Source organism: Rana temporaria, chromosome 5 (genome assembly GCF_905171775.1).
Source record: "Rana temporaria chromosome 5, aRanTem1.1, whole genome shotgun sequence".
Lineage (NCBI taxonomy): Eukaryota > Metazoa > Chordata > Amphibia > Anura > Ranidae > Rana > Rana temporaria.
The window spans coordinates 92,873,799-92,894,108 of NC_053493.1; the positions used below are offsets into that span (position 1 = coordinate 92,873,799).

At 48.6% G+C, this 20,310-nt stretch overlaps 1 protein-coding gene across 5 annotated transcripts in view; it reads left to right on the plus strand.

The window, feature by feature from the left end:
- Positions 1-20,310, plus strand: part of STK31 (serine/threonine kinase 31) — a 369,252-nt gene that overhangs the window by 50,507 nt on the left and 298,435 nt on the right. For 2 of the 5 annotated variants that reach the window (XM_040352869.1, XM_040352873.1), the window contains exons 1-3: positions 141-257; positions 1,361-1,400; positions 1,930-1,982. The exons of 1 other annotated variant lie outside the window; for it this stretch is intronic. In XM_040352869.1, coding sequence (XP_040208803.1) covers positions 234-257; positions 1,361-1,400; positions 1,930-1,982 — 117 coding nt within the window. In that variant the 5' untranslated portion in view covers positions 141-233. Of the gene's footprint in view, positions 1-139; positions 258-1,360; positions 1,401-1,929; positions 1,983-20,310 lie in introns of those variants that run through there. 2 more of the 5 variants (XM_040352872.1, XM_040352870.1) reach the window with 2 other exon arrangements.

Sequence of the window (20,310 nt, forward strand, 5' to 3'; positions counted from 1 at the left end):
GTTTTATGTTATTGCACGATTTTTTATGTTTGATGTAAGCGCAGGTTATTCTTGATAACAATTTTCACCTGGGTTTACATACTAAACAATCGGAGGCTTTTTTTTCTCTCTCTCCCCCCTCCTCCTGGACCGGAGTGTGTATTAGGGATAGATCGAGGAGAAGCTCCATTAAGTGTGACAGGTGGGAAGACGTTGTGGCTGCAAGGAGGTGGTTGACACTGAGGATATCTTTGATGCCCTATACTTTTGTCATTGAGGTGAGAGTTCTGGGAGCCCTTTTACGGATATGACCATTCATCTATCAGTCATTTATTTAGACCTGGCCTAGTGGACATTTAACTGCATCCTTATTCCCATTTGGCAGCTCATCACTGCAGTTTACTTATGGGACACTTTTCACTATTTTTCACTTCACTTTATATTTTAGAGTTATTTCTCTATGCATCTATTTTTATATCATTTGCACAGTTTCACACATTTGTTTTTGATTGAGTAATACTCATCACCGTTACTTATTTTGGATAGCGTGTAGTTTTTGCGCAAAACCCCTCTTTCAATATTTCACTTGTGTATTGTAAACATTATTAGGTTTTGCTGCATTTTCACTATTTTGTTTGGTTTCATATCATTATTTTATAAGCGCGAAGGACACTTTATACTATTTTATGTAAATATTGCATTTGAGCAGAAAAAGGCTCAAATGCGCAAAAAAAACACGCTAGAACACTCAAACTCACAATCGTCCATTTCTGTTGAACAAAAACGGTTCAAAAACACAAATCTGCCAGATTCAAGCTAGGATAAAAGCTCCAGAACTTTTTGGAGATTTAGGCTCTGTTCACATTGGTGTGATGTCGGGAGTCCTGCGACATCACTGCATGTTATCGCATCGCACCCAACTCTCAGGCAGTTCACACTGCCTTATGCAAACCGCTGGGAGTGTTGATACAAAGTTAAGGACTCTCCCCGAATCGGTTTGCATATCGCAGTGCAAACTGTCAATTTGGACATGAGTTGGATCTGATTCTGGTGTGGACCAATAAAAGGGTCCTGCGGGACTTTGGTCCGAATGTGATGCGAATTTAGCTATAGCCAATTTCGCATTGCACAGACATTGCATGTTTTGCACAGCAGTGCGAATCACATGCGATCTCGCACAGCGCACCAGTGTGAACCCAGCCTCAGGCTACTTGTGTACTGTCTCCATAGAGAATAATTGTAATTTTATTTAGACTATGTTTTGCTTTTAAATTTACTATCAATACATGTGTGTTTTATTTATTTTTTTGATCTTGCAAAATTGCTTTTAATACCCTTCTTTTTTTTCTTTTTTCTTTTTCATGTTTGTTTTTTTAACTAGCTTTGCAACATGGATGGTGAATCTTCTTCATACAACAAAGGTAATGTAAATGGGCCAATCTAACATCTACCTAGTCACCTTTAAAGAGGACCTTCCACTTGCCCATTCAGAACTCAAGTCCGGAAAAAAAAAAAAAAAAACACAATTACTCGACTAGATCGTTCAGCACTCTTTCTTGCACGTGTTATTTACACTGATTTTTTATTTTCCCTTCCTGTGCAGCCATCTTGATTTTTGGTGGTTCGCTGTCATTTCTTGATATTCACAGCTTGCCCCCTGCTGTCTTGCCGCTGTGCAGGCACGAGATTTGTAGGCACTAATAGACTGTCTTAAAGCCTCTCGGGATATGTGATAGGGCTATCCTAAAATGCTGCAAGCCTTTGTTTGGGTGAGGAATAAGTCCGTAATCCAGGAAAAAGTATACGGAAAGAACAGTATTGATATACAATTGTGCAAAGGGGGGGGGGCATTATAGAGAGAGGGGTGAGCTGAATTCGTAAAAGGTCCGCTTTAAATATTGTATATCTTTTTGTTTTCTCTCTAAATTGTATTTGTTTTTCCTTTTGCAGTAGAGAATGTGTACGTGTCTCATGTGGAAGATGCTGTGACATTTTGGGGACAGGTAGGCTATCACTTTACATAATTTAGAGTTTAAAAACTAGCACAAAGAAACAGATGAAAGTTAATGCATATCATTGACCCTTCCACCACCATGCTTGACTGTAGGCAAAACACACTTCTCTTTGAACTCCTCACCTGGTTGCTGCCACACATGCTGGACACCATCTGAACCAAATAAGTTTATCTTGGTCTCATCAAACCACAGGATATGCTTCCAGTAATCCATGTCCTTAGTCTGCTTTGTCTTTAGCAAACTGTGTGCAGGCTTTCTTGTGCATCATCTTTAACCACTTAACGACCCGCCCATAGACAAGACGTCTACAAGGCGGGTCATTAACACAGACGTCCCAGAATCGCCTTCCCGCGATTGTCCGTGACCGCATCACGGATCGCGGTAAATGGCCGCTGATACCGGCGGTTTACCATGTTATCGCTCCGTCAAATGACGGAGCGATCACTTGTAAACAAACCGACATCATGTCATGATGCCAGTTCCTCTCTCCCCTCTCTGTACCGATCGGTATAGTGTGAGAGGGGAGAGATCCCATCCATCCCTGCCACACTCTGCGATACCCGCCCACATATGAAAACGGATATGTATCCCTCCCACATATGAAAACCGTGTTTAAACCACGCATGTGACAAATCGCTGCGAACGTTGGTGAGAGCAATAATTTTGGCCCTAGACCTTCTCTGTACTTAAAAATATTTAAAGCGTTGCCTATGGGGATTTTTAAGTAGCGAAGTTTAACACCATTCCATGAGCGTGTGCAGTTTTGAAGGGTGACATGTTGGGTATCTATTTACTTGGTGTAACTTCATCTTTCACATTATTTTTATTTATTTTTTTAAAGCGGGGGTTCACCCAAAAAACAAATTTTCTAACATTACATCCAGCATACTAACGACATTTACAGTATGCAGGTCTTTTTTTTTTTGCCATACATACCGTTATATTGTGACTTTTCTCCCCGGCTTCCGGGTTCTGATTCCCGCGGGACTGGGCGTTCCTAACCCTGGGTTAGATGATTGACGTCTGGTGAAACAGTTCCCATGTCGCACAAGACGCGTCACCAGATTTCCATAAATAGCCGAACTGTGATTCGGCGCCTGCGCCCGCCGTGTAGAGCTGACTGCGCAGGCACCATATAGCACCGACTCGCAGCTCGTCTATTTACGGAAATCTGGTGACGCGCCTTGTACGACATGGGAACGGTTTCACCAGATGTCAATCATCTAACCCAGGAATAGGAACGCCAGTCCCGTGGGAATCGGAACCCGGGGAGAAAATTACAATATAACGGTATGTACGGCGGGAAAAAAAAAAGCCCTGCATACTGTAAATGTTGTTAGTATGCTGGATGTAATGTTAGAATTTTTTTTTTTTTAGGGTGAACCCCCGCTTTTAAGCACAAAACTGTTTTTCTCTTTCGTTCATGGACGGACACAGCTCCATTAATTCTTGACATTAGGGTTATGTTCGGTCTATCAGGAGAGAACTAAGCAGACATGTTAAACAGTTAAATAAAAACATGTAACACAGCAAAGCTGTCAGGAAAGGTTCCATCTGCTGGTAATATTTATTATTTGGCTTGCAGTACTGTGGTCCACCAGCAGGTGTCTCCTGGCAGTTTGGAACTGTCAGGAGAACTCCCTGCTGGTGTTATATCCTCTTTGGGCCGCAGTACTGGCAGACAGGTGTCGCCTAGCTTAATTGCTGGCAGATACTTAAATACCCGACAAGCCCTCACATGTTTGCCTTGGTATCTCTCTTCCTGATTTTGAGCCTGCAAACCTGACCCTGAGTCTGCATCTGATCCCTATCCCGAGCCCATCCTGGACCTGCCCCTCCTGTTACCTGTTTACCTTGGATCCCTGCCCTGCAAACTGTCCATCCATCCTCTCCCTGTCCTGTGGTTCTTCCGTACTTACCCATCCTCTGATATCCCCTTGTGTATGACCTCGACTTGGCTTGTTTACGATTCCGGTATCTCCCCTTTATTTTGTATATATTACTTGTTGTGCACTGGTTGTTTTCACTTGTTTGTCACCTTCTTAATAAACACCTTTTTCTTCACTTACATGCGTTTTTGGTCTCCTCTATGCAATCACACAGTCTGGTCTACTAGTTCCCTGACAAAAACTGAACATTACCACCCAGGGGGCGGTCCCTCTGGTTATAACCCCTCACCTTCCAGTCAGCAGCTTATTTTTTTTTCTTCTGCCTAGTATAGAAGTACCTGGCTCCCTAGGGGCCCATTGGTCCTGGAACTTTTTACTTTTTTATTTTTGTTTTTCTACTTTGAGCCTGAGATCTACTGCCGACTGGGTGACAGGTTGGATAATATAGACCCTTGTAGTCTCCTCAGTCCAGCCATCGAGCGTGAGCAGGCCTTATCTATGCGCTGGGTCGGCCACAACATACCCCGTTTTGCTCCAGGGGTGGGCTGTGTGCTATATGCTTCGGGGCTCACGCATGACTGGGCTACTGCTTTCCAAGTTGCAGTGGGTCGTGGCCGTCAGCCACTAGATACTGCTCAGTGATGGGTCTGTCAGGAACGTGTCCAGCAGTCCTTGCAGGGACGGGTAAATAAGGTTCCTCCTGTCTTGGCAGGAGGGAACAGCTGGGCATTCCTGGGGTGGCTGTTAAGGGCGTCTCTTGCCCTCCCTTTCCTCTCTCCCCATCCACCCCCCCCCATGCTTTGGGGGGGCTCCGGGTCCTGGCTGGGGGCTGCGCGGGTGTCCGCTCTGATGTGGGTGGTCTGCCATGTGAGGGGCCTCCGCTCAGAGGCCCAGTGCTTTCGTGGCCTTTTTTGCTTGCCTCAAAATGATTGCCGCCATTTTGCTGTGGTCACGCTGTACCTAATGCTAATTACAGCTGGTGGCCATTTTCTCATAGCCACGCTGTTTCTGCTGCTCATACAGCAGCGGCCATTTTCTTGTGGCTCACGCTCTTTTGCTGAGGCCGACCGGCGCCCATCTTTGTGTGGTTCTACCATTAATTTTGGCCTTTAGTGCTGTTTTTTTGTCATTCTGAATGGCGCCAACGGCGGATCACCTCGGACACACACTGTGCTGGAGAAGAGCGGACAGCATCGCTGTGGAGTGCCTGGGTCAGGGCAATGAGTCCTCTGGGGAAGACCCTAGGCCTGTAGCAGCAAGGAGAATGGGCCTTCTTTTGTGAAACTTGATGGAGTCCCTGGGTGGCTGTCAGGTAAGTGGGTCAGCACGGCATCAGAGGGCGCTGCTTCCCCAGACATTCCTGTAATAGCAACTAGTGCCCCTGCGGTGCCTGTGGACGCTTTTTCGCGGTCCTGGGGTCCCTTGTTGCCAGGGTGGAAGTGGTGTGTGGGCGTAAGGACGGTAAAAAGCTCCCCCTACCCCCACAATCTTCTGGGGAAAGCCCAGACAAGGGCCTGGCTGTGACACAGGGCCCCTGTTCTGATGTGCCAGAGAATGGGGACCAGGACCTTTCGGACAGTGGGGAAGACTCCGTGTCCGGGTCAGCGCATGAGAAGGCGCTTGTAGAAGCACTTATCACCGCAGTGCGGGAAACCCTCAAGCTAGAGGATACGGCCGGGGCATCTACTGAGGTGTTGGTCCCTTTTTGGGTCCCACAAGCCGACCCACACTCTTAAGGTGTTTTCTTATGTAACTTTTTTTGATAAAGCTTATTGACAAGGAGTGGGAACGACCGCAGCAGGCTTTTTCGGTCCCAAAACGCATGGTGGTCCGTTGCCCATTTTTCTCTTCCGTTCATGGACAGACACAGCAGCCTTTGACCTTTAGGGTTATATCCGCTTCCTTCCAGGAGAGTTAGACAGAAATACAGCACTTAAAGTGTTAAAAACTTTTCTTCAGTGCAGCTCCTCCCAGGGGGCGTGGTTCCCCGGGTATAACCCACACCCTGCTCCAGCAGCCTCAGTTTTTTTCTTCCTAACATCAGTAGAGGACAGGCCCTCTTAGAGTCCTGTACTCTGGAGATTTTTTTGCGATGTCCCCCCCCCCCCCCACACTTTTTATTGTTTTGTTCCTGCATTTTTGAATCCTGAGATTCTTCTATCAACTGCCGACTGGGTGACAGGCTGGGTCTTGACTCTTGTAGTCCCCCCCCCCCATGTACTGCCATCGAGCGTGTGCCGGCCCTCAGCTCGGCTCTGGGTTGTCCACGACAGGCTCCATTGCTCCAGGGGCGGCCGGGGAACTTCTTGTTCCAGGGCACACATATGACCGGTCGCTATGGCTTTGTCACAGTGTGTCTGGCCGACAGCCATGCCGTTGGTAGACATTGGTTCTGTCTGGGATACCTCCAGCCGGTGGTCGCAGGACGGGTAAGTATGGCCCCTTGCTCAGGTAAGGTGGTATGGCTGGAATTTTCTCATGGGAGGTCGACTGAGGGTTCGCCCTGCTTTCCTCTCTACCTTTCCTCTCCCTCCTTCCCCACTTCTGGGTGACGGCCATGAGGTGGGGGGCCCGCTTGGGGGGGCTCAGTCTGACCTGGGGGGCTGCGGCTGCTGTGGGTGCTGTTTTGGTGTTTTTTTTTTATGCTTTGTGTACTGCCATGTGTGCGGGGGGTCCCGTGGGCCTAAATGGTTGCCGTGCGTCACTGGGGGTTAACTGTACAGGTTATAAAAAATGTTATATGGCGCAGTTGTAATTACGGCGGCAATTTTCTCGAAGCCCGTGGGCTGTTTTTTTTGCATGGCGGCGGCCATCTTGGTACAGCTCTTGGCCTCTTGTGACTAGAATGATGGCGCTGTCGGCTTATGCACACTTTCCTGTGGGATAGCGCAGCACAGACAGCGTTCTTGCCTCTCAGCAGCGGCAGCCTAGTCGGGCGGTGAGTCCTCCGGGGGGGTTTCCCTGCTCTCTGTAGCGGTTGGGAGGGTGTCCTGTGGTCCTGCCTGGCAGTACTGGGGTGGCAGTTACAGTGACTATCACTATCATGCCCAAGTTAACCCCATGTGTCCCTGTTCCTGTGACCTCCATGGATGGCTGTGATGTCAGTCCCTGGGGCGTTTGTGGTCAGGATGGAAGTGGCGGGGGAAAAAAGGGGGTAACAATGCGTCCCGTCCCCCCCCCTCTGCCTTCTTCTGGGATTTTTTCTGGCAAGGAATCGGGCCTCGCTGAGGCGTCCGGCTCTGGTTCTGTTTTTGTCAGATGCTGCAGGCAAAAAGCCCACACGGACAGTGAGGATGACCCTGTTTCAGGGTCAGCGCATGATTGTGCTTTTGTTGGGGCTCTTGACACTGCGGTGCGGGTTACTCATGCACTTGAGGATTCGGCGGAGGCATCAGATGTGTCAGTCCCTTTTTGGGTTCAGCAAGCCGCCCCGCACCGCAAAAAAGGTGTTTTTCCTTGTGTTCCATATCTGGACTGTTATGCAAGGAATGGGATCGGTCGCGGGAAGTGTTTGCAGTACAAAAATACTTTGTGGTCCGTTACCCCTTTGAGGAGGATTTCCTATAATAGTGGATCTCCTCTGTCAGTGGACCCCCCTGTGTCCGGACTGGGGAGTTTGGAACAAGGCTGCCATGTTACCTGTGGAAGGGGCTCCCGCTTTTAAGGACCCCTTGTCAAAGCGCTAAAATTCAGAATGGAGTCGATACGCTCAGTAATAGCAGCGCTCCATCAGGGGGATTTCTTGACACGCCTGGATATCAAGGACGCGTTCCTGCATATCCCCATTTGCGCAAAACACCAGAGTTTTTCTGCGCTTTGCGGTCGGGGAGGACCAGTTTCTATTGTGATCCTCCCATTCGGCCTAGCTTTGGCACCATGGGTTTTTTCATCGAGGTGTTCGCCCCGATTCTGACCCTACTGCGGCAGCGTGGGATCGCTATCGTGGGATACCTGGACGACCTTCTTCTGAGAGCTTCCTCAAGCTTGGAAAGGGTAGACGGTGTGTATCACCTGTCAGACCCTCCGAGAATTCGGTTGACTGCTGAATATCCAGAAGTTTGTACTGGTACCGTTTTAGCGGCTGGAAGGTCTGGGGTTGGTCCTGGATTCCTCGGAGACTAGGGTTTTTCCTCCCAGCAGAAAAACGGCAGACTCTGCAATCTGCGGTGCAGCGGTTGGCGACCCAATATGGGCGTCGCTTCGCTTTTGCATATCAGTGCTGGGTCTGATGGTGGCTCACATCTCTGGTACTACGGACCGAAAAATTGTTCCTGCCGTGTCGCTGAACAGTGATCACGACGGCTACCAGCCTCTCCGGCTGGGGGCGTCTGGGATGCCCAGTCAGCCCAGGGGCGCTGGACTCAGCAGGAGTCCCGCCTTCCAATCAATGTGCTGGAGTTCCGAGCGATCAAGTTGTGTCTCTCCATGTGGTCTCTGGGTCTGCAGGGCCGAACGATCAGAATCCAGCCTGACAACGCCACGGCGGTGGCATATGTCATTCATCGGGGGGCACACGAAGCTCGGCTGCAGCAATGGACGTCGCGCACATTCTCCGGTGGGCTGAGAGCTACGTTCCAGCTCTGTCGGCGGTGTACATTCCGGGGGTGCTGAATTGGCGAGCCGACTAAGTCGCCGAACACTGGACCAAGAGAAATGGTCACTTCACCCCGGAGGTGTTTTGGAGTCTGTGCCAAAAATGGGGCGCACCAGACGTGGACCTTCTAGCGTCCCGTCTCAATCGGAAGGTGCCACGGTTCGTGACCAGGTCGTAGGACCCGTGGGCGGACGCGTCAGACGCGTTGGTGGCTCCTTGGGGTCACTCTCGCCTAATCTACGCCTTCCCCCCTCTGAGGCTTCTTCCTCGCCTGCTGCACAGAATGGAAGCCGAGGGGATTCCAACATTCCTGATCGCCCCAGACTGGCCGCGCCGTTTCTGGTACGCGGACCTGGTGCGTCTGGTGGCAGACGCCCCCTGGCGTCTACCCCTGAGAGAAGATCTTCTGTCGCAGGGTCCGATCTTCCACCCTGCTTTACAGTCGCTGGCTTTAACGGCGTGGCTGTTGAGAGCCAGGTACTGAAGGACCGAGGCCTATCGGGCTCGGGGGTTTCTACCATGCTGCGTGCACAGAAGTCTACCTCACGTAGGATTTACCATCGTACGTGGAAGGCCTACATCTCTGTACTCTCGTACATACGTGGTGTCCAGGATTCTGCTGTTTTTACAGCGGGGAGTGGACCAGGCTCTCGCCTTAAGTACTGTGAAGAGTCAGATTTCTGCTCTGGCTGTTTTTTTTCAGAGACCCTTGGCAGCGCACTCCTTGGTACGCACGTTTGTGCAGGGGGTCCGACATGTGGCCCCTCCGGTGCGCCCTCCACTGCCCCCATGGGACTTGAATTTGGTCCTCTCGGTGCTTCGAAAAGCTCCCTTTAAGGACATTCGGAAGATCACCTTGTTGACTTTCTGGTAGCAATTACCTCGATCAGACGGGTGTCTGAACTGGCGGCCTTGTCCTGTAAGGCCCCCTACTTGGTCATCCATAAGGATAAGGTAGTGCTGCGTCCGCAGCCTTCCTTTCTCCCAAAGGTCGTTTCGGCCTTTCACATTAATGAGGACATTGTTCTTCCATCCTTATGTCCTCAGCCGAAGAACCCGAAGGAGGCCACTTTACATTCCCTGGATGTGGTTCGGGCCTTACGAGTGTACTTATCGGCTACGGCTCCGTTTCGGAAGTCAGACTCACTGTTCGTGTCGGTGACTGGTCCTAGAAGAGGCCTGGCAGTCTCGTCGGGCACCATTTCTAGGTGGATCCGACAGGTTGTGCTTCAGGCCTATGCCCTGAAGGGGCGGGCGCCTCCTTTTCGGGTCACGGCGCATTCGACCAGGGCGATCGGGGCCTCTTGGGCTTTCCGCCATCAAGCCTCTGTGTTGCAGGTGTGGAAGGCAGCGACCTGGTCGTCGGTCCACACTTTTTCAAAGTTTTACAAGGTGGATGTGAGTGCATCTTCTGATACCTCCTTCGGCCGCAGGGTGTTACAGGCGGCAGTTTAAGGTTGGAGTTCCTCCGTTGAGTAACTCCGTTTTTTTTGGGGTGGAAGCTTGGTTTGCTGTGTTTTCCCACGCCTCGAAATTTTTTGACACTGCTTGGGGACGTCCCTAAGGTCAAAGGCTGCTGTGTCCGTCCATGAACGGAAGAGAAAATAGGATTTTTGTACTCACCGTAAAATCCATTTCTCTACGTTCATGGACGGACAAAGCACCCACCCCTCCTTTGTTTGTACTGCTTGTTACGAACTGAGGCTGCTAGAGCAGGGTGTGGGTTATGCCTGGGGAACCACGCCCCCTGGGAGGAGCTGCACTGAAGAAAAGTTTTTAACACTTTAAGTGCTGCAATTCTGCCTAACTCTCCTGGAAGGAAGCGCATATAACCCTAGGGTCAAAGGCTGCTGTGTCCGTCCATGAACTTGGAGAAATGAATTTTACGGTGAGTACAAAAATACTATTTTTCAGAAGGCTCTCCTCAAAGGGGTATCTCCCCCAGTGGTGGACCCCCTGGTATTTAGGTTGAACAAGTTCACCACGATTCCGGTGGAGGGGTCTTCTGCATTTAAGGATCCTGCTGATGGGTCCGAGGCAGTGGCGTGGTCCATGTTCACCATGCTGGGGTCAGGCTTGTGGCCAGTTTTGGCTGCGGCCCTGGTTTCAGACCTTTATCGAATGGGAAAAATTGTTGCACCGTGAGTTGGAGAAGCAACAGGCTTCCCCAGTCTCCGTAGAACTGGCCGACCAGTTGGTGCATGGCCTTAAGTATGTCTGCGATGCAGCCCTGGATACAGCTCCCTTGCTTTCCAGAGCCCCAGTACCTACTGTGGTACTACGTTGCCTGCTTTTGCTTCAATGCTGGTCAGCGGACCAGACTTCCAAGAAGGCTCTGGCGGATTTGCCCTTCAGGGAAAGGGGCTTTTTGAAGCCTCGCTGGACAACATTATTAAGAATGCCACTGGAGGTAAGAGCATGCTGCTCTTGCCATCCAGGAAAGGTAAGGAGCCACGCTGTGGGCTTGGGCCCTCCTTTTCCGCTCAAGAGGTTTTTTTTTTTCTCCGTCAGTCTGGACCCGCAGGTAAGCGTTCCCAGGCTGACAAGGGGCAGGTTGGGGGACAAAAGCATCCATGGGTTTGTAAGCCAAACAAGCCTGCTAACAAATTTGCGACAGCATAAAGGTTTGCCCCGCTCAACTCTCGGGTGGGGGGGTCGCCTTTGCAAGTTTGCAGCTTGTTGGACCTCCCTGCTTTCCGACAAGTGGGTTTGTGAAGTGGTTTCATCAGGGTACAAGATAGTTAATTTCTTGCCCTCCAAACCTTCATCTACTTCTGGCTCGTCGGAACGCCCTATTGGGGGCAGTGCAGGACCTTCTGAGGCACGGGGTAATAGTACCTGTGCTGCTGCCGGAAAGGTTTCAGGGATTCTACTCCAATCTGTTTGTAGTCCCAAAAAAGGACAGGGTCTGTTCAATCCTGGACTTCAAGGCCCCTTTCTGCGCTTTATGGTTGGGGACGACCACTACCAATTTGTGGCTCTCCCTTTTGGCCTGGCATCGGCACCAAGGGTTTTCACCAAGGTGCTTGCTCCGATTTTGGCCCTGCTGAGGCATCGAGGAATCGCTATCGTGGGTTAATTAGACGACCTCCTGCTCAGAGCCGCCTTAGGCTCAGAATTAGAGGATGATGTGGCAATAGCCAGTCAGACTCTTCAAGAGTTCGGTTGGGTACTGAACCTCCAGAATTCAGTGTTGGTGCCAACTCAGTGCCTGGAATACCTGGGCTTAATACTGGACTCCTCGGAGGCGAGAGTTTTTCCTCCCCTTGGAGAAGTTGGACTCTTCGGACTGCGGTGAAGCTGTTGGCATTCCACAGGTGGTCGATGCTGCGCTTCTGCATGCGAGTCCTGGGTCTCATGCTGGCCACTTTAGAGGCGGTACCATATGTTCAATTCCACACTCGTGTCTTGCAAAAGGAGATCTTTTCCAAATGATACAAGTCTCTGTTGTCCCTTCAGACTCACGGCCATTCACGAAAATTAGAAGAAAAGCGATTTAACCGGAAACTGCATAGAGGGTTTTTTACGGGAAGAGCTGTAAGAATTAGAAATTCTCTTGCAGTGGTTTCAGCAGGGAGCATAGACAACTTCAAAAAAACTATTAGGCACCTAATAGACCATGACATACAGGGAGACACATACAATGTAATATTGACATAAAAGCACATACACACAGGTTGGACTTGATGGTCTTTTTTTGTTTTTTCAACCTTGCCAACTATATAACTATAATGCAAAGAGCAGATAAGGGCTTAATTTATACTGTGAAACAGTGAATTTAATCATTTTATATTATCTATCATATATAATATATAATCTACACACCCCTATTAAAATGTCAGGTTTCTGTGATGTAAACAAAATGAGACAAATAATTTCAGAACTTTTTCTACCATTCTTTTAATGGGACCTTTTAAAATGTACAACTTAGGCTGCATTCAAACCTGAGCATTTTCAGCTCTTAAACTGCTCATCTCAAAAGTTCCAAAATGCCCAGCAAGCAAAGTCCAAATCATTTAAATGCCACCTGTTAACATCTGGGTGTTCTGTCGCCTAAAGCTCAACAAAAGTACATTTTTTTTTTTGGGCGGATTACAAGCGTTTTTCTGCTTTTTAACATTGGTGACCTCTTGACTTGCACAAAATTTCTGCATAAATCGTGCAATTTTCTGCCTGAAAACAATATGCAGGTGTGAATGCAGCCTTAAAGGAGGGGGGGGGGGGGGGTAAAATACGACAATGTGGTTGCATAAGTGTGCCTCTTATAACTGGGGCTGTAGCTGTGTTTTAAAGAAATTAGGCAATCACATTCAAACTCATGTCAAATAGGAGTCAGTACACGCCTGCCATTATTTAAAGTGCCTCTGAATAACCCCAAATATATCTCCCGTATTCTTCATATATCTGGGCTATGGGGTAGAGTGGCAAGACCCACCATATCCACAGTGAAGCATGGTGGTGGCAGCATCATGCTTTGGGGCTTTTTGGGGTTTTTCTTCAGCTGGAACAGGGGCATTAGTCAAAATGTAGAGAGAATTATAAACGGTTCCAAATACCAGTCAATATTGGCACAAAATCTTCAGGCTTTTGCTAGAAAGCTGAACATGAAGAGGAACTTCATGACAACGACACAAAACGTACATCCAAATCAACAAAGGAATGACTTCACCAGAAGAAGATTAAAGGTTTGGAATGGCCCACCAGAGCCCAGACCTGAATCCAATTAAAAAATCTGTGGAGTGATCCCAGGACAGCTTTGACACTGTTTTGGCACCATTGTCCTTTATACAGCGTTCAGTGCTATAAAAATGCACTGATTTCTGTGATGACACTGAAAGGGGTTAAATACTAGGGGGCGATCAAGGGGTTAAGGGTGTCCTAGGGAGTGATTCTAACTGTATTCCAGAAGAATAAATGAAAAAAAGCACAATATTTTGAAAAAATAAATAAAAAACATTTTCATAGTTATAACATTTTGCAAATTGGTAATTTTTCTCATTCGCTGATGAGGCTACACTGATGGGCACTGATAGTTGGCACTGATTTTCAGCCTGGATAGGTGACACTGATGAGACATTGGGCACTGATTGGCAGCACTGGTGGGACTGCACTGATAATCAGGACACTGATAATCAGTGCCGATGTCACTTGGGACATTAAGTCGGTTATCGGCTTTCTAATTGCTTTTCTTTTTTCGATAACCGGCTACATCCTTGTAATTGGCTGATAACTGATCACGTGGTAAAAGGCCACTGTGATTGGCCCTTTTCCTCGATCTGTGAGTATGAAGAGGGCACGCGGGCAGCGCGATCACAAGAGGATGTCCATGTACCCCCTTTCGGCAAAGTAAGCCTGCGCTGTAGCTGTCTTTCGGCTGTAGTTCGGACAGAGTGGTTAACGGCAATCTCGTGGCAATAGGGCATTTTGCGTTTTTGACTTATAAGACTGTATTGTGCTCAAAGGGATTAAACCATTTGTAACCTTTAAAAAAAAAAACATTCACTACCACCCCCTCTTTTATGCAGCCATAACACAGTGTAAGTGTTTGTTGAAAACAAAGCCTGTAAATTCCCCTTTTCATGTCACGCGTCTCCCGACTGCTCAACTGCTCTCCTACTCAATCTACTGGCTACGGTGGGAGGGACTGAGATCTTCCTCTGACATCAGCCTGGGAGGTCACGTGATTGCTTTGCTTACCGCTCAGCCCCTCCTGCATTAGCCCTTAGTAAAGCCTGGTAATCTGGATCATCAGCCATGATTATTGTGGTCGGTACACAGAGGGGGACACAGGAATAGACAGGATCAGCCAGGTTTTTTTTACATCTTGGAGAGGGGTATGCAACATAATACAGTAGTATGACATGCCCAACAAAGATGATAAGCGGTGACATAATGAAAATCACAAAAGTTATCGTGACTAACAATTGCGGGTCATATTCAACTTTAGGAAAAAATAATCGTGTGTAGAAAAATATTTGCAGGAACATGGCTTGCATGTTGCAATTATCCTTTAGTCAGGCCAAGAACCTTTTCAGAAGGTATAGAAAATACCTGCTGATCTTACAAGAAATGCTGTGTAAAAATTGCATAAACCTTCCAGAGCTCCTGTCAAATGTAATGACAACAGACCATGAATAAACACAGTCTGTGGTATTATAGCAATTAGTGATGCACAGGTGGCCGAAACATATTGGCCCGAAAATGGTGTTCGGCATTTTGTAGATCGAGATAAAAAAGTTGCAGATAATGGTGCAAAAAAATAGCTGCAATTTGACAGTGATTTTGCCGCTATTTTACCACGATTTTACTGTGCTTATGGTGTGGTTTTCATAGGTCATGTGACTTAAAAATTGCATCTTAATTGCATTTTAAATTCATGATATTAATTAAAATGTCAAATAAAATATTTTTTTATATAATTGTAATGATCTGGGGTGATTATGCTCAAGTGGTGTATGCGTTTTTAAGGAACACTGGTCAGTCCAAGTTCTAAGTGCGTGGCAGCCCAATTTTATTTAAATGAAACAAAATTCACAGAAAATCTTCCCTCGTTAGGTGTTGCACCATTATTGTATAACGGAAACTTTAGCGTCCTGACTTAGGCTCACTCACTCTTGGTCAAACTCCCTCCTGGAGCTTACTTGCTTTGTACTGCTTGGTTGCTCAGGCTGCCACCTGCAGCCTGACTCCTAGAGACCGCCTGTGTGTCTCTCGTAGAGCCGTCTCCACCTGAAAGACCACCTGACACCTATACCAGGCTACCTGCCTGTTTTCCAAGTATGAGCCCTGAGCTCTCTTCCTGTTGGGAATATTCACCCAACCCACAGGTGTACAATCATCATTCCATGTCTTTTCAAAAAACAGGCTGAAGGTGTTCAGGCTGGTTTCACACTGATACTACACGACTTTCATCCTACTTTGCTCTGCGACATCAGTCCTACATAGGTCCGACATCCATCCGACTTTCATGAACGAGATACTACTTTGATCCGACTTTGTGATAGTCTGACATGTTCTTTTGACCAATCAAAACAATCCCAGTGTGAGATCAATTCCTTTTACTGCTGCTGTAATCGTCAGGTCGGATGGTTAGGACAAGGATCCTACTTTGATCCAACTTCAATGATATTCAATGGGCTGAAGTAGGATCAAAGTTGGGCCAAAGTAGTACAGGGAGCATTTTCAAAGTCGGACCGACTTGTGTCGGACCAGTTAAGACGGCTCTCATAGGGAAACCTTAATTTTTTATACGTCATGCTACATTAGCTCCTAATGTCGGAGCGTTTGTTGTACCAGTGTGAGATATATATCAGGGCTTGACAAAATCCGGGCGCACGGCCGCAATTGTGACCTGGCACCCACGCCTGCCGGTAATTGAGACCGCGGCCTTCACAGAAGGAAGCTTAGGCCTGCAGAAGGCCGCAAATCAGCTGCCTCAATTACCTGCCAGGGCGGGCCCACCACGATCGTGCGGCGGGGGAGGTGGGGGCGCACAGAGACACAGGATCCTGTGTCTCCGCCGGTAATTGAGGGCGTGGCTTTGCGGCCTTTTGCAGGCCTAAGCTTCCTTCTGTGATCTGGCGCCATCTTGTGGTGTCCGTTGGCATTACAAGTAAAACAGCAGTTTTAATGTGCCATCTCCTTCCCTCTAATTATTAGAACCCCCAAAAATGATATATATTTTTTATTCTAATACCCTAGAGCAGGGATATGCAATTAGCGGACCTTCAGCTGTTGCAGAACTACAAGTCCCATGAGGCATAGCAAGACTGACAGCCACAAGCATGACACCCCAGAGGCAGAGGCATGATGGGACATGTAGTTTTGCAACAGCTGGAGGTCCGCGAATTGCATATCCCTGCCCTAGAGAATAAAATGGCGGTCGTTGCAATACTTTGTCACACGGTATTTGTGCAGTGGTCTTGCAAGAGCACTTTTTTCGTTAAAATAAAAATAAACACTTAAACACTAAAAAATAAGACAACAGTAAAGTAAGCCCAATTTTTTTTTTTTTATATTGTGAAAGATAATGTTACGCCGAGTAAATTGATACCCAACCATGTCACGCTTCAAATTTGCGTCCACTCGTGGAATGGCGACAAACTTTAACTTTTTAAAATCTCCATAGGCGACGTTTAAAAAATTCTACAGGTTGCATGTTTTGAGTTAGAGGAGGTCTAGGGCTAGAATTATTGCTCTCGCTCTACCAATTGCGGCGATACCTCACGTGTAGTTTGAATACGTGTGTGTGTGTGTGTGTGTGTGTGTGTGTATATATTGTACAGGACGGCAGGGTTGGGTCCTGGACGGACGCTATGTGGTGCCAATATTTGGCGTGTGGTCCCTTTTTAAGGAAGTGGTGTAGGGTTCAGGAGGTCACCCAGAGCGGGTGAGAAATTCCGGGAAATAAAAGTTGATCCAGAGGACGGGCTTACAGTCCTCTCTGTCCTTGTTAATGTCATTTGGGGCCCGGAATTTCGGAGGCTCTAAAGCATAGGTCTTCAAACTACGGCCCTCCAGTTGTTCAGGAACTACATTTCCCATCATGCCTAGTCATGTCTGTGAATGTCAGAGTTTTACAATGGCTCATGGGAGGTGTAGTTCCGCAACAGCTGGAGGGCCGTAGTTTGAGGATCCCTGCTCTAAAGTGACGTTCGGGCGGGAAAGAGCCTCCTCTCCTGACCCCGGGCTGTCAACCACACAGGGGGTTAAGAACTTCCAGGAAATCGGCTTAAAGGACAGGAAGTGCTGATAAAGGGTGTGGAGGAGTATGCAGAAGCTGTGCACTGCTGAGAAGGACTGGAAGTTCTGCCTAAACCGTATGTGCCTTGTTTTGCTTTATTTGCTGTGCTAAAAAAAAGACTTTTTTTCATTTATGCTGGAGACGAGCAGGACTTTTGCTTTAATGTTTTTCTCTGTGTGCTGAAGAAAGCATTGTTTTTTGGTTTGGTCACAAATAAAACCCTTTTTGTTCACTGTTACGGTTTACGCACTTAATCTTGCAGAGCTAAAGAACCCCCAAAGTGCATTTGCAAGCGCAAAAAACGTTTAAAACTGAAAATTTACGTTATGAGACAGTGTGCTTATGGCATGTCCTGGGTGAAGTCAGCCCAGACATTGAAAACAGCAGGCAAAGGCATGGAGGAGGTCATTAAAGCTTTGGCACAAGCCACTATGACCCAGCAGCAAGTGTCATCAGAGGCAAACCATCGCCATGAGGAAGCGATGGCTCAGCAGCAGCAGGCCCTGGCACAGGCTATAGCTGCGCAGCAGGAAAACGCACGATTGCTAGCCGCCCAGTTTACGGCCCAGCAGGAGTCCACTCAAGCACAGGTGGCTGTCTTGCAGGAGGCAGTACAGCGGCTGGCTCATGGACAAGAGCAAGCGGTCATTGCCGTTGGCAACCCAGTGTGTGTGAGAGCCAGCCATTTCCTACAAAAACCTAATGCCCAGCGATGACTTGGAAGCCTTTCTCACCACCTTTGAAAGGATAGCAGAGAGAGAGGGATGGCCAATGGGCCGGCATTATCTCCCCTTTTCTCTCCCAGCTGAGCACATCAGCGACTATGAACATCTAAAAGCAGAGATCCTGGCCCGTCTGGGATTGACCACAGCTGTCCGGGCTCAGAGGGTGCATCGCTGGTGGTACAAACCTGACCAACCACCCAGATCCCAAATGCATGAACTAATTCAGTTAGTTAAAAAATGGTTGCAGCCAGAAAAGTTGTTAGGCCCACAAATGGTGGAACAAGTGGTGATGGACTGGTACCTACGGTCCCTGCCAGATGACCTACAGCACTGGGTAAGCCATGGAAACCCTACAAACGCTGACCAGCTGGTCGAACGGTACACTGTGGTGGAGGACCTGCTTGGGCCGGCCAAGCTTCGGGAACCCACACCAAGGACACCCAGACCGGCCACCGCCCCGAAAAGAGAAGCCTTCCCGGACGTTGGAGTCTGCAGGTCTACACCATCTGCCATAGAACCACGGAGGTCGGTTCCTGTGCCAAAGATGGGGGACATACAGTGTTGGCGATGTCGGTCCTGGCGACATAACTGGGCACAGTGCCCGCTTCAGGAGGAGCCTATGGATTGTAGGACTGCCCGAAGAAGCTCTTTTTATGTGAAAAAAGTGTGTGCCATGCATCTTGATCTAGCTTCCGGTCGGTTTGAGTGTGAGGTGTGGGTGAACCACTTTCCTGCCAAGGCTCTACTGGACTCCGGTAGCATGGTCACACTGGTACATGCCAGGGTACTTGGGAGGATTGGTCCAGTAACTAAGACTCTACGGGTAGTATGTATCCATGGAGACACCAAGGAGTACCCCTTGGTCCCGGTAACTGTGTCCTATGGCCATACTTCAGTTACACAGGAGGTTGGGGCGGTAAAAAGCTAAATACATGACATCATAGTGGGGCGAGACTGTCCACTATTTCTGGAACTATGGAACCAGGTACAGACGGGGCTGCCAGGAGAACTGGGGACACTGGGCTTGGAAGGGACAGAGTCTGGGGGATCCCGGCCTGAAACCTCCAACACACCCCTCTAATGTGGAGATACCTGTTGTTAATGACGTTGCAGAGAATCTTAGTTGGGATGATAATAGGGTTGTCCCGATACAGAGAAATGCTCCCGATGCTTCCCCGATACTTTTTTTTTTTTATGTGGCCGGAGAGGAGTCGGTGTCTGCGGAAGGCAGGAGAGGGCGGGGGGAGTGCAGGCGGAGTTTGGCTGGTGCTTCCGCGACTGAGAACAGCGTGCGGCATGGCTGTGACAGGGAGGCAGTGACACACAGGCTGAAGCCTGGCTTTGCGGGGGGGGGGGGGGGTCTGTCATCACACCCGGGGCCCAGCCGCGGCTCTGACGAATCTTGGCTGTGACCCCCCCCCCCCGCAAAGCCAGGCTTCAGCCTGTGTGTCACTGCCTCCCTGTCACAGCCATGCCGCACGCTGGTAATCTGAGCAGCCTACAGTAATTACGGGTGTGAAGTGGGGGGGGAATCTGTATTGTAGGAGGGGGGGTGGGGTGTCTTTATTGTAGGGGGGGATCTGTATTGTAGGGGGGGGGTCTATATTGTAAGGGGGAGGGGGGTCTGCTCTGTAGGGGGAGCGTTCTGTGTTACATGACACTGAATTGATAAAAATAAAAATAAATGCTGCAACGCCCATCTTGGTACACCCTGCACTCCGCTGCAGCAGCAGACATCTTGTTACACCCAGCCTGAGCTATATGGGCTTGGTGTAACAAGATGTCTGCTGCTGCTTGCTGCAGCGGAGTGCAGGGTGTACCAAGATGGGCGTTGCAGCATTTATTTTTAGTGTAATTTTTTACAGCATTTTAGTGCCAGTGCCCACAAGTGCTACCTATCAGTGCCCCAAGTGCTACCTATTAGTTAAGTACAATAAAGCGCATGTGGTATAACATGTAAAGAAAAAGAGTCCTTGGTGCAAAGTCCTGTAAGCTAGGTGAGCTTGTAACATGAGTTTACAGTCTGTTAAAACCAGGCAGCCATGCAGAAGGAGCTGAAGCGACACTCAGGTACATATGATGAAAGAAACAATCAAAGAGGAGCAGGCGCCATTGGTTAAACTGTACAGCTATTTATTTGTATTGGAGATAGAAATAAAAGTACTCACTGTATTTGTAAAGTTTCAGGCATGTGGTTTGTTGTCCTGTGATTCCGTCAGGGCCCAACCGATAGATTTGAGTGTCCTTGGGTCTCTGTCACAGCGCTGGTATTTGGCTGTGTTGCTGGTGTTGTCTAGCTGGGTTCATGCGCTTGGTTGTGAGGATGTGAGCGCACAGATGTGCCAGAGGAGCCGCCGGAGCGCAC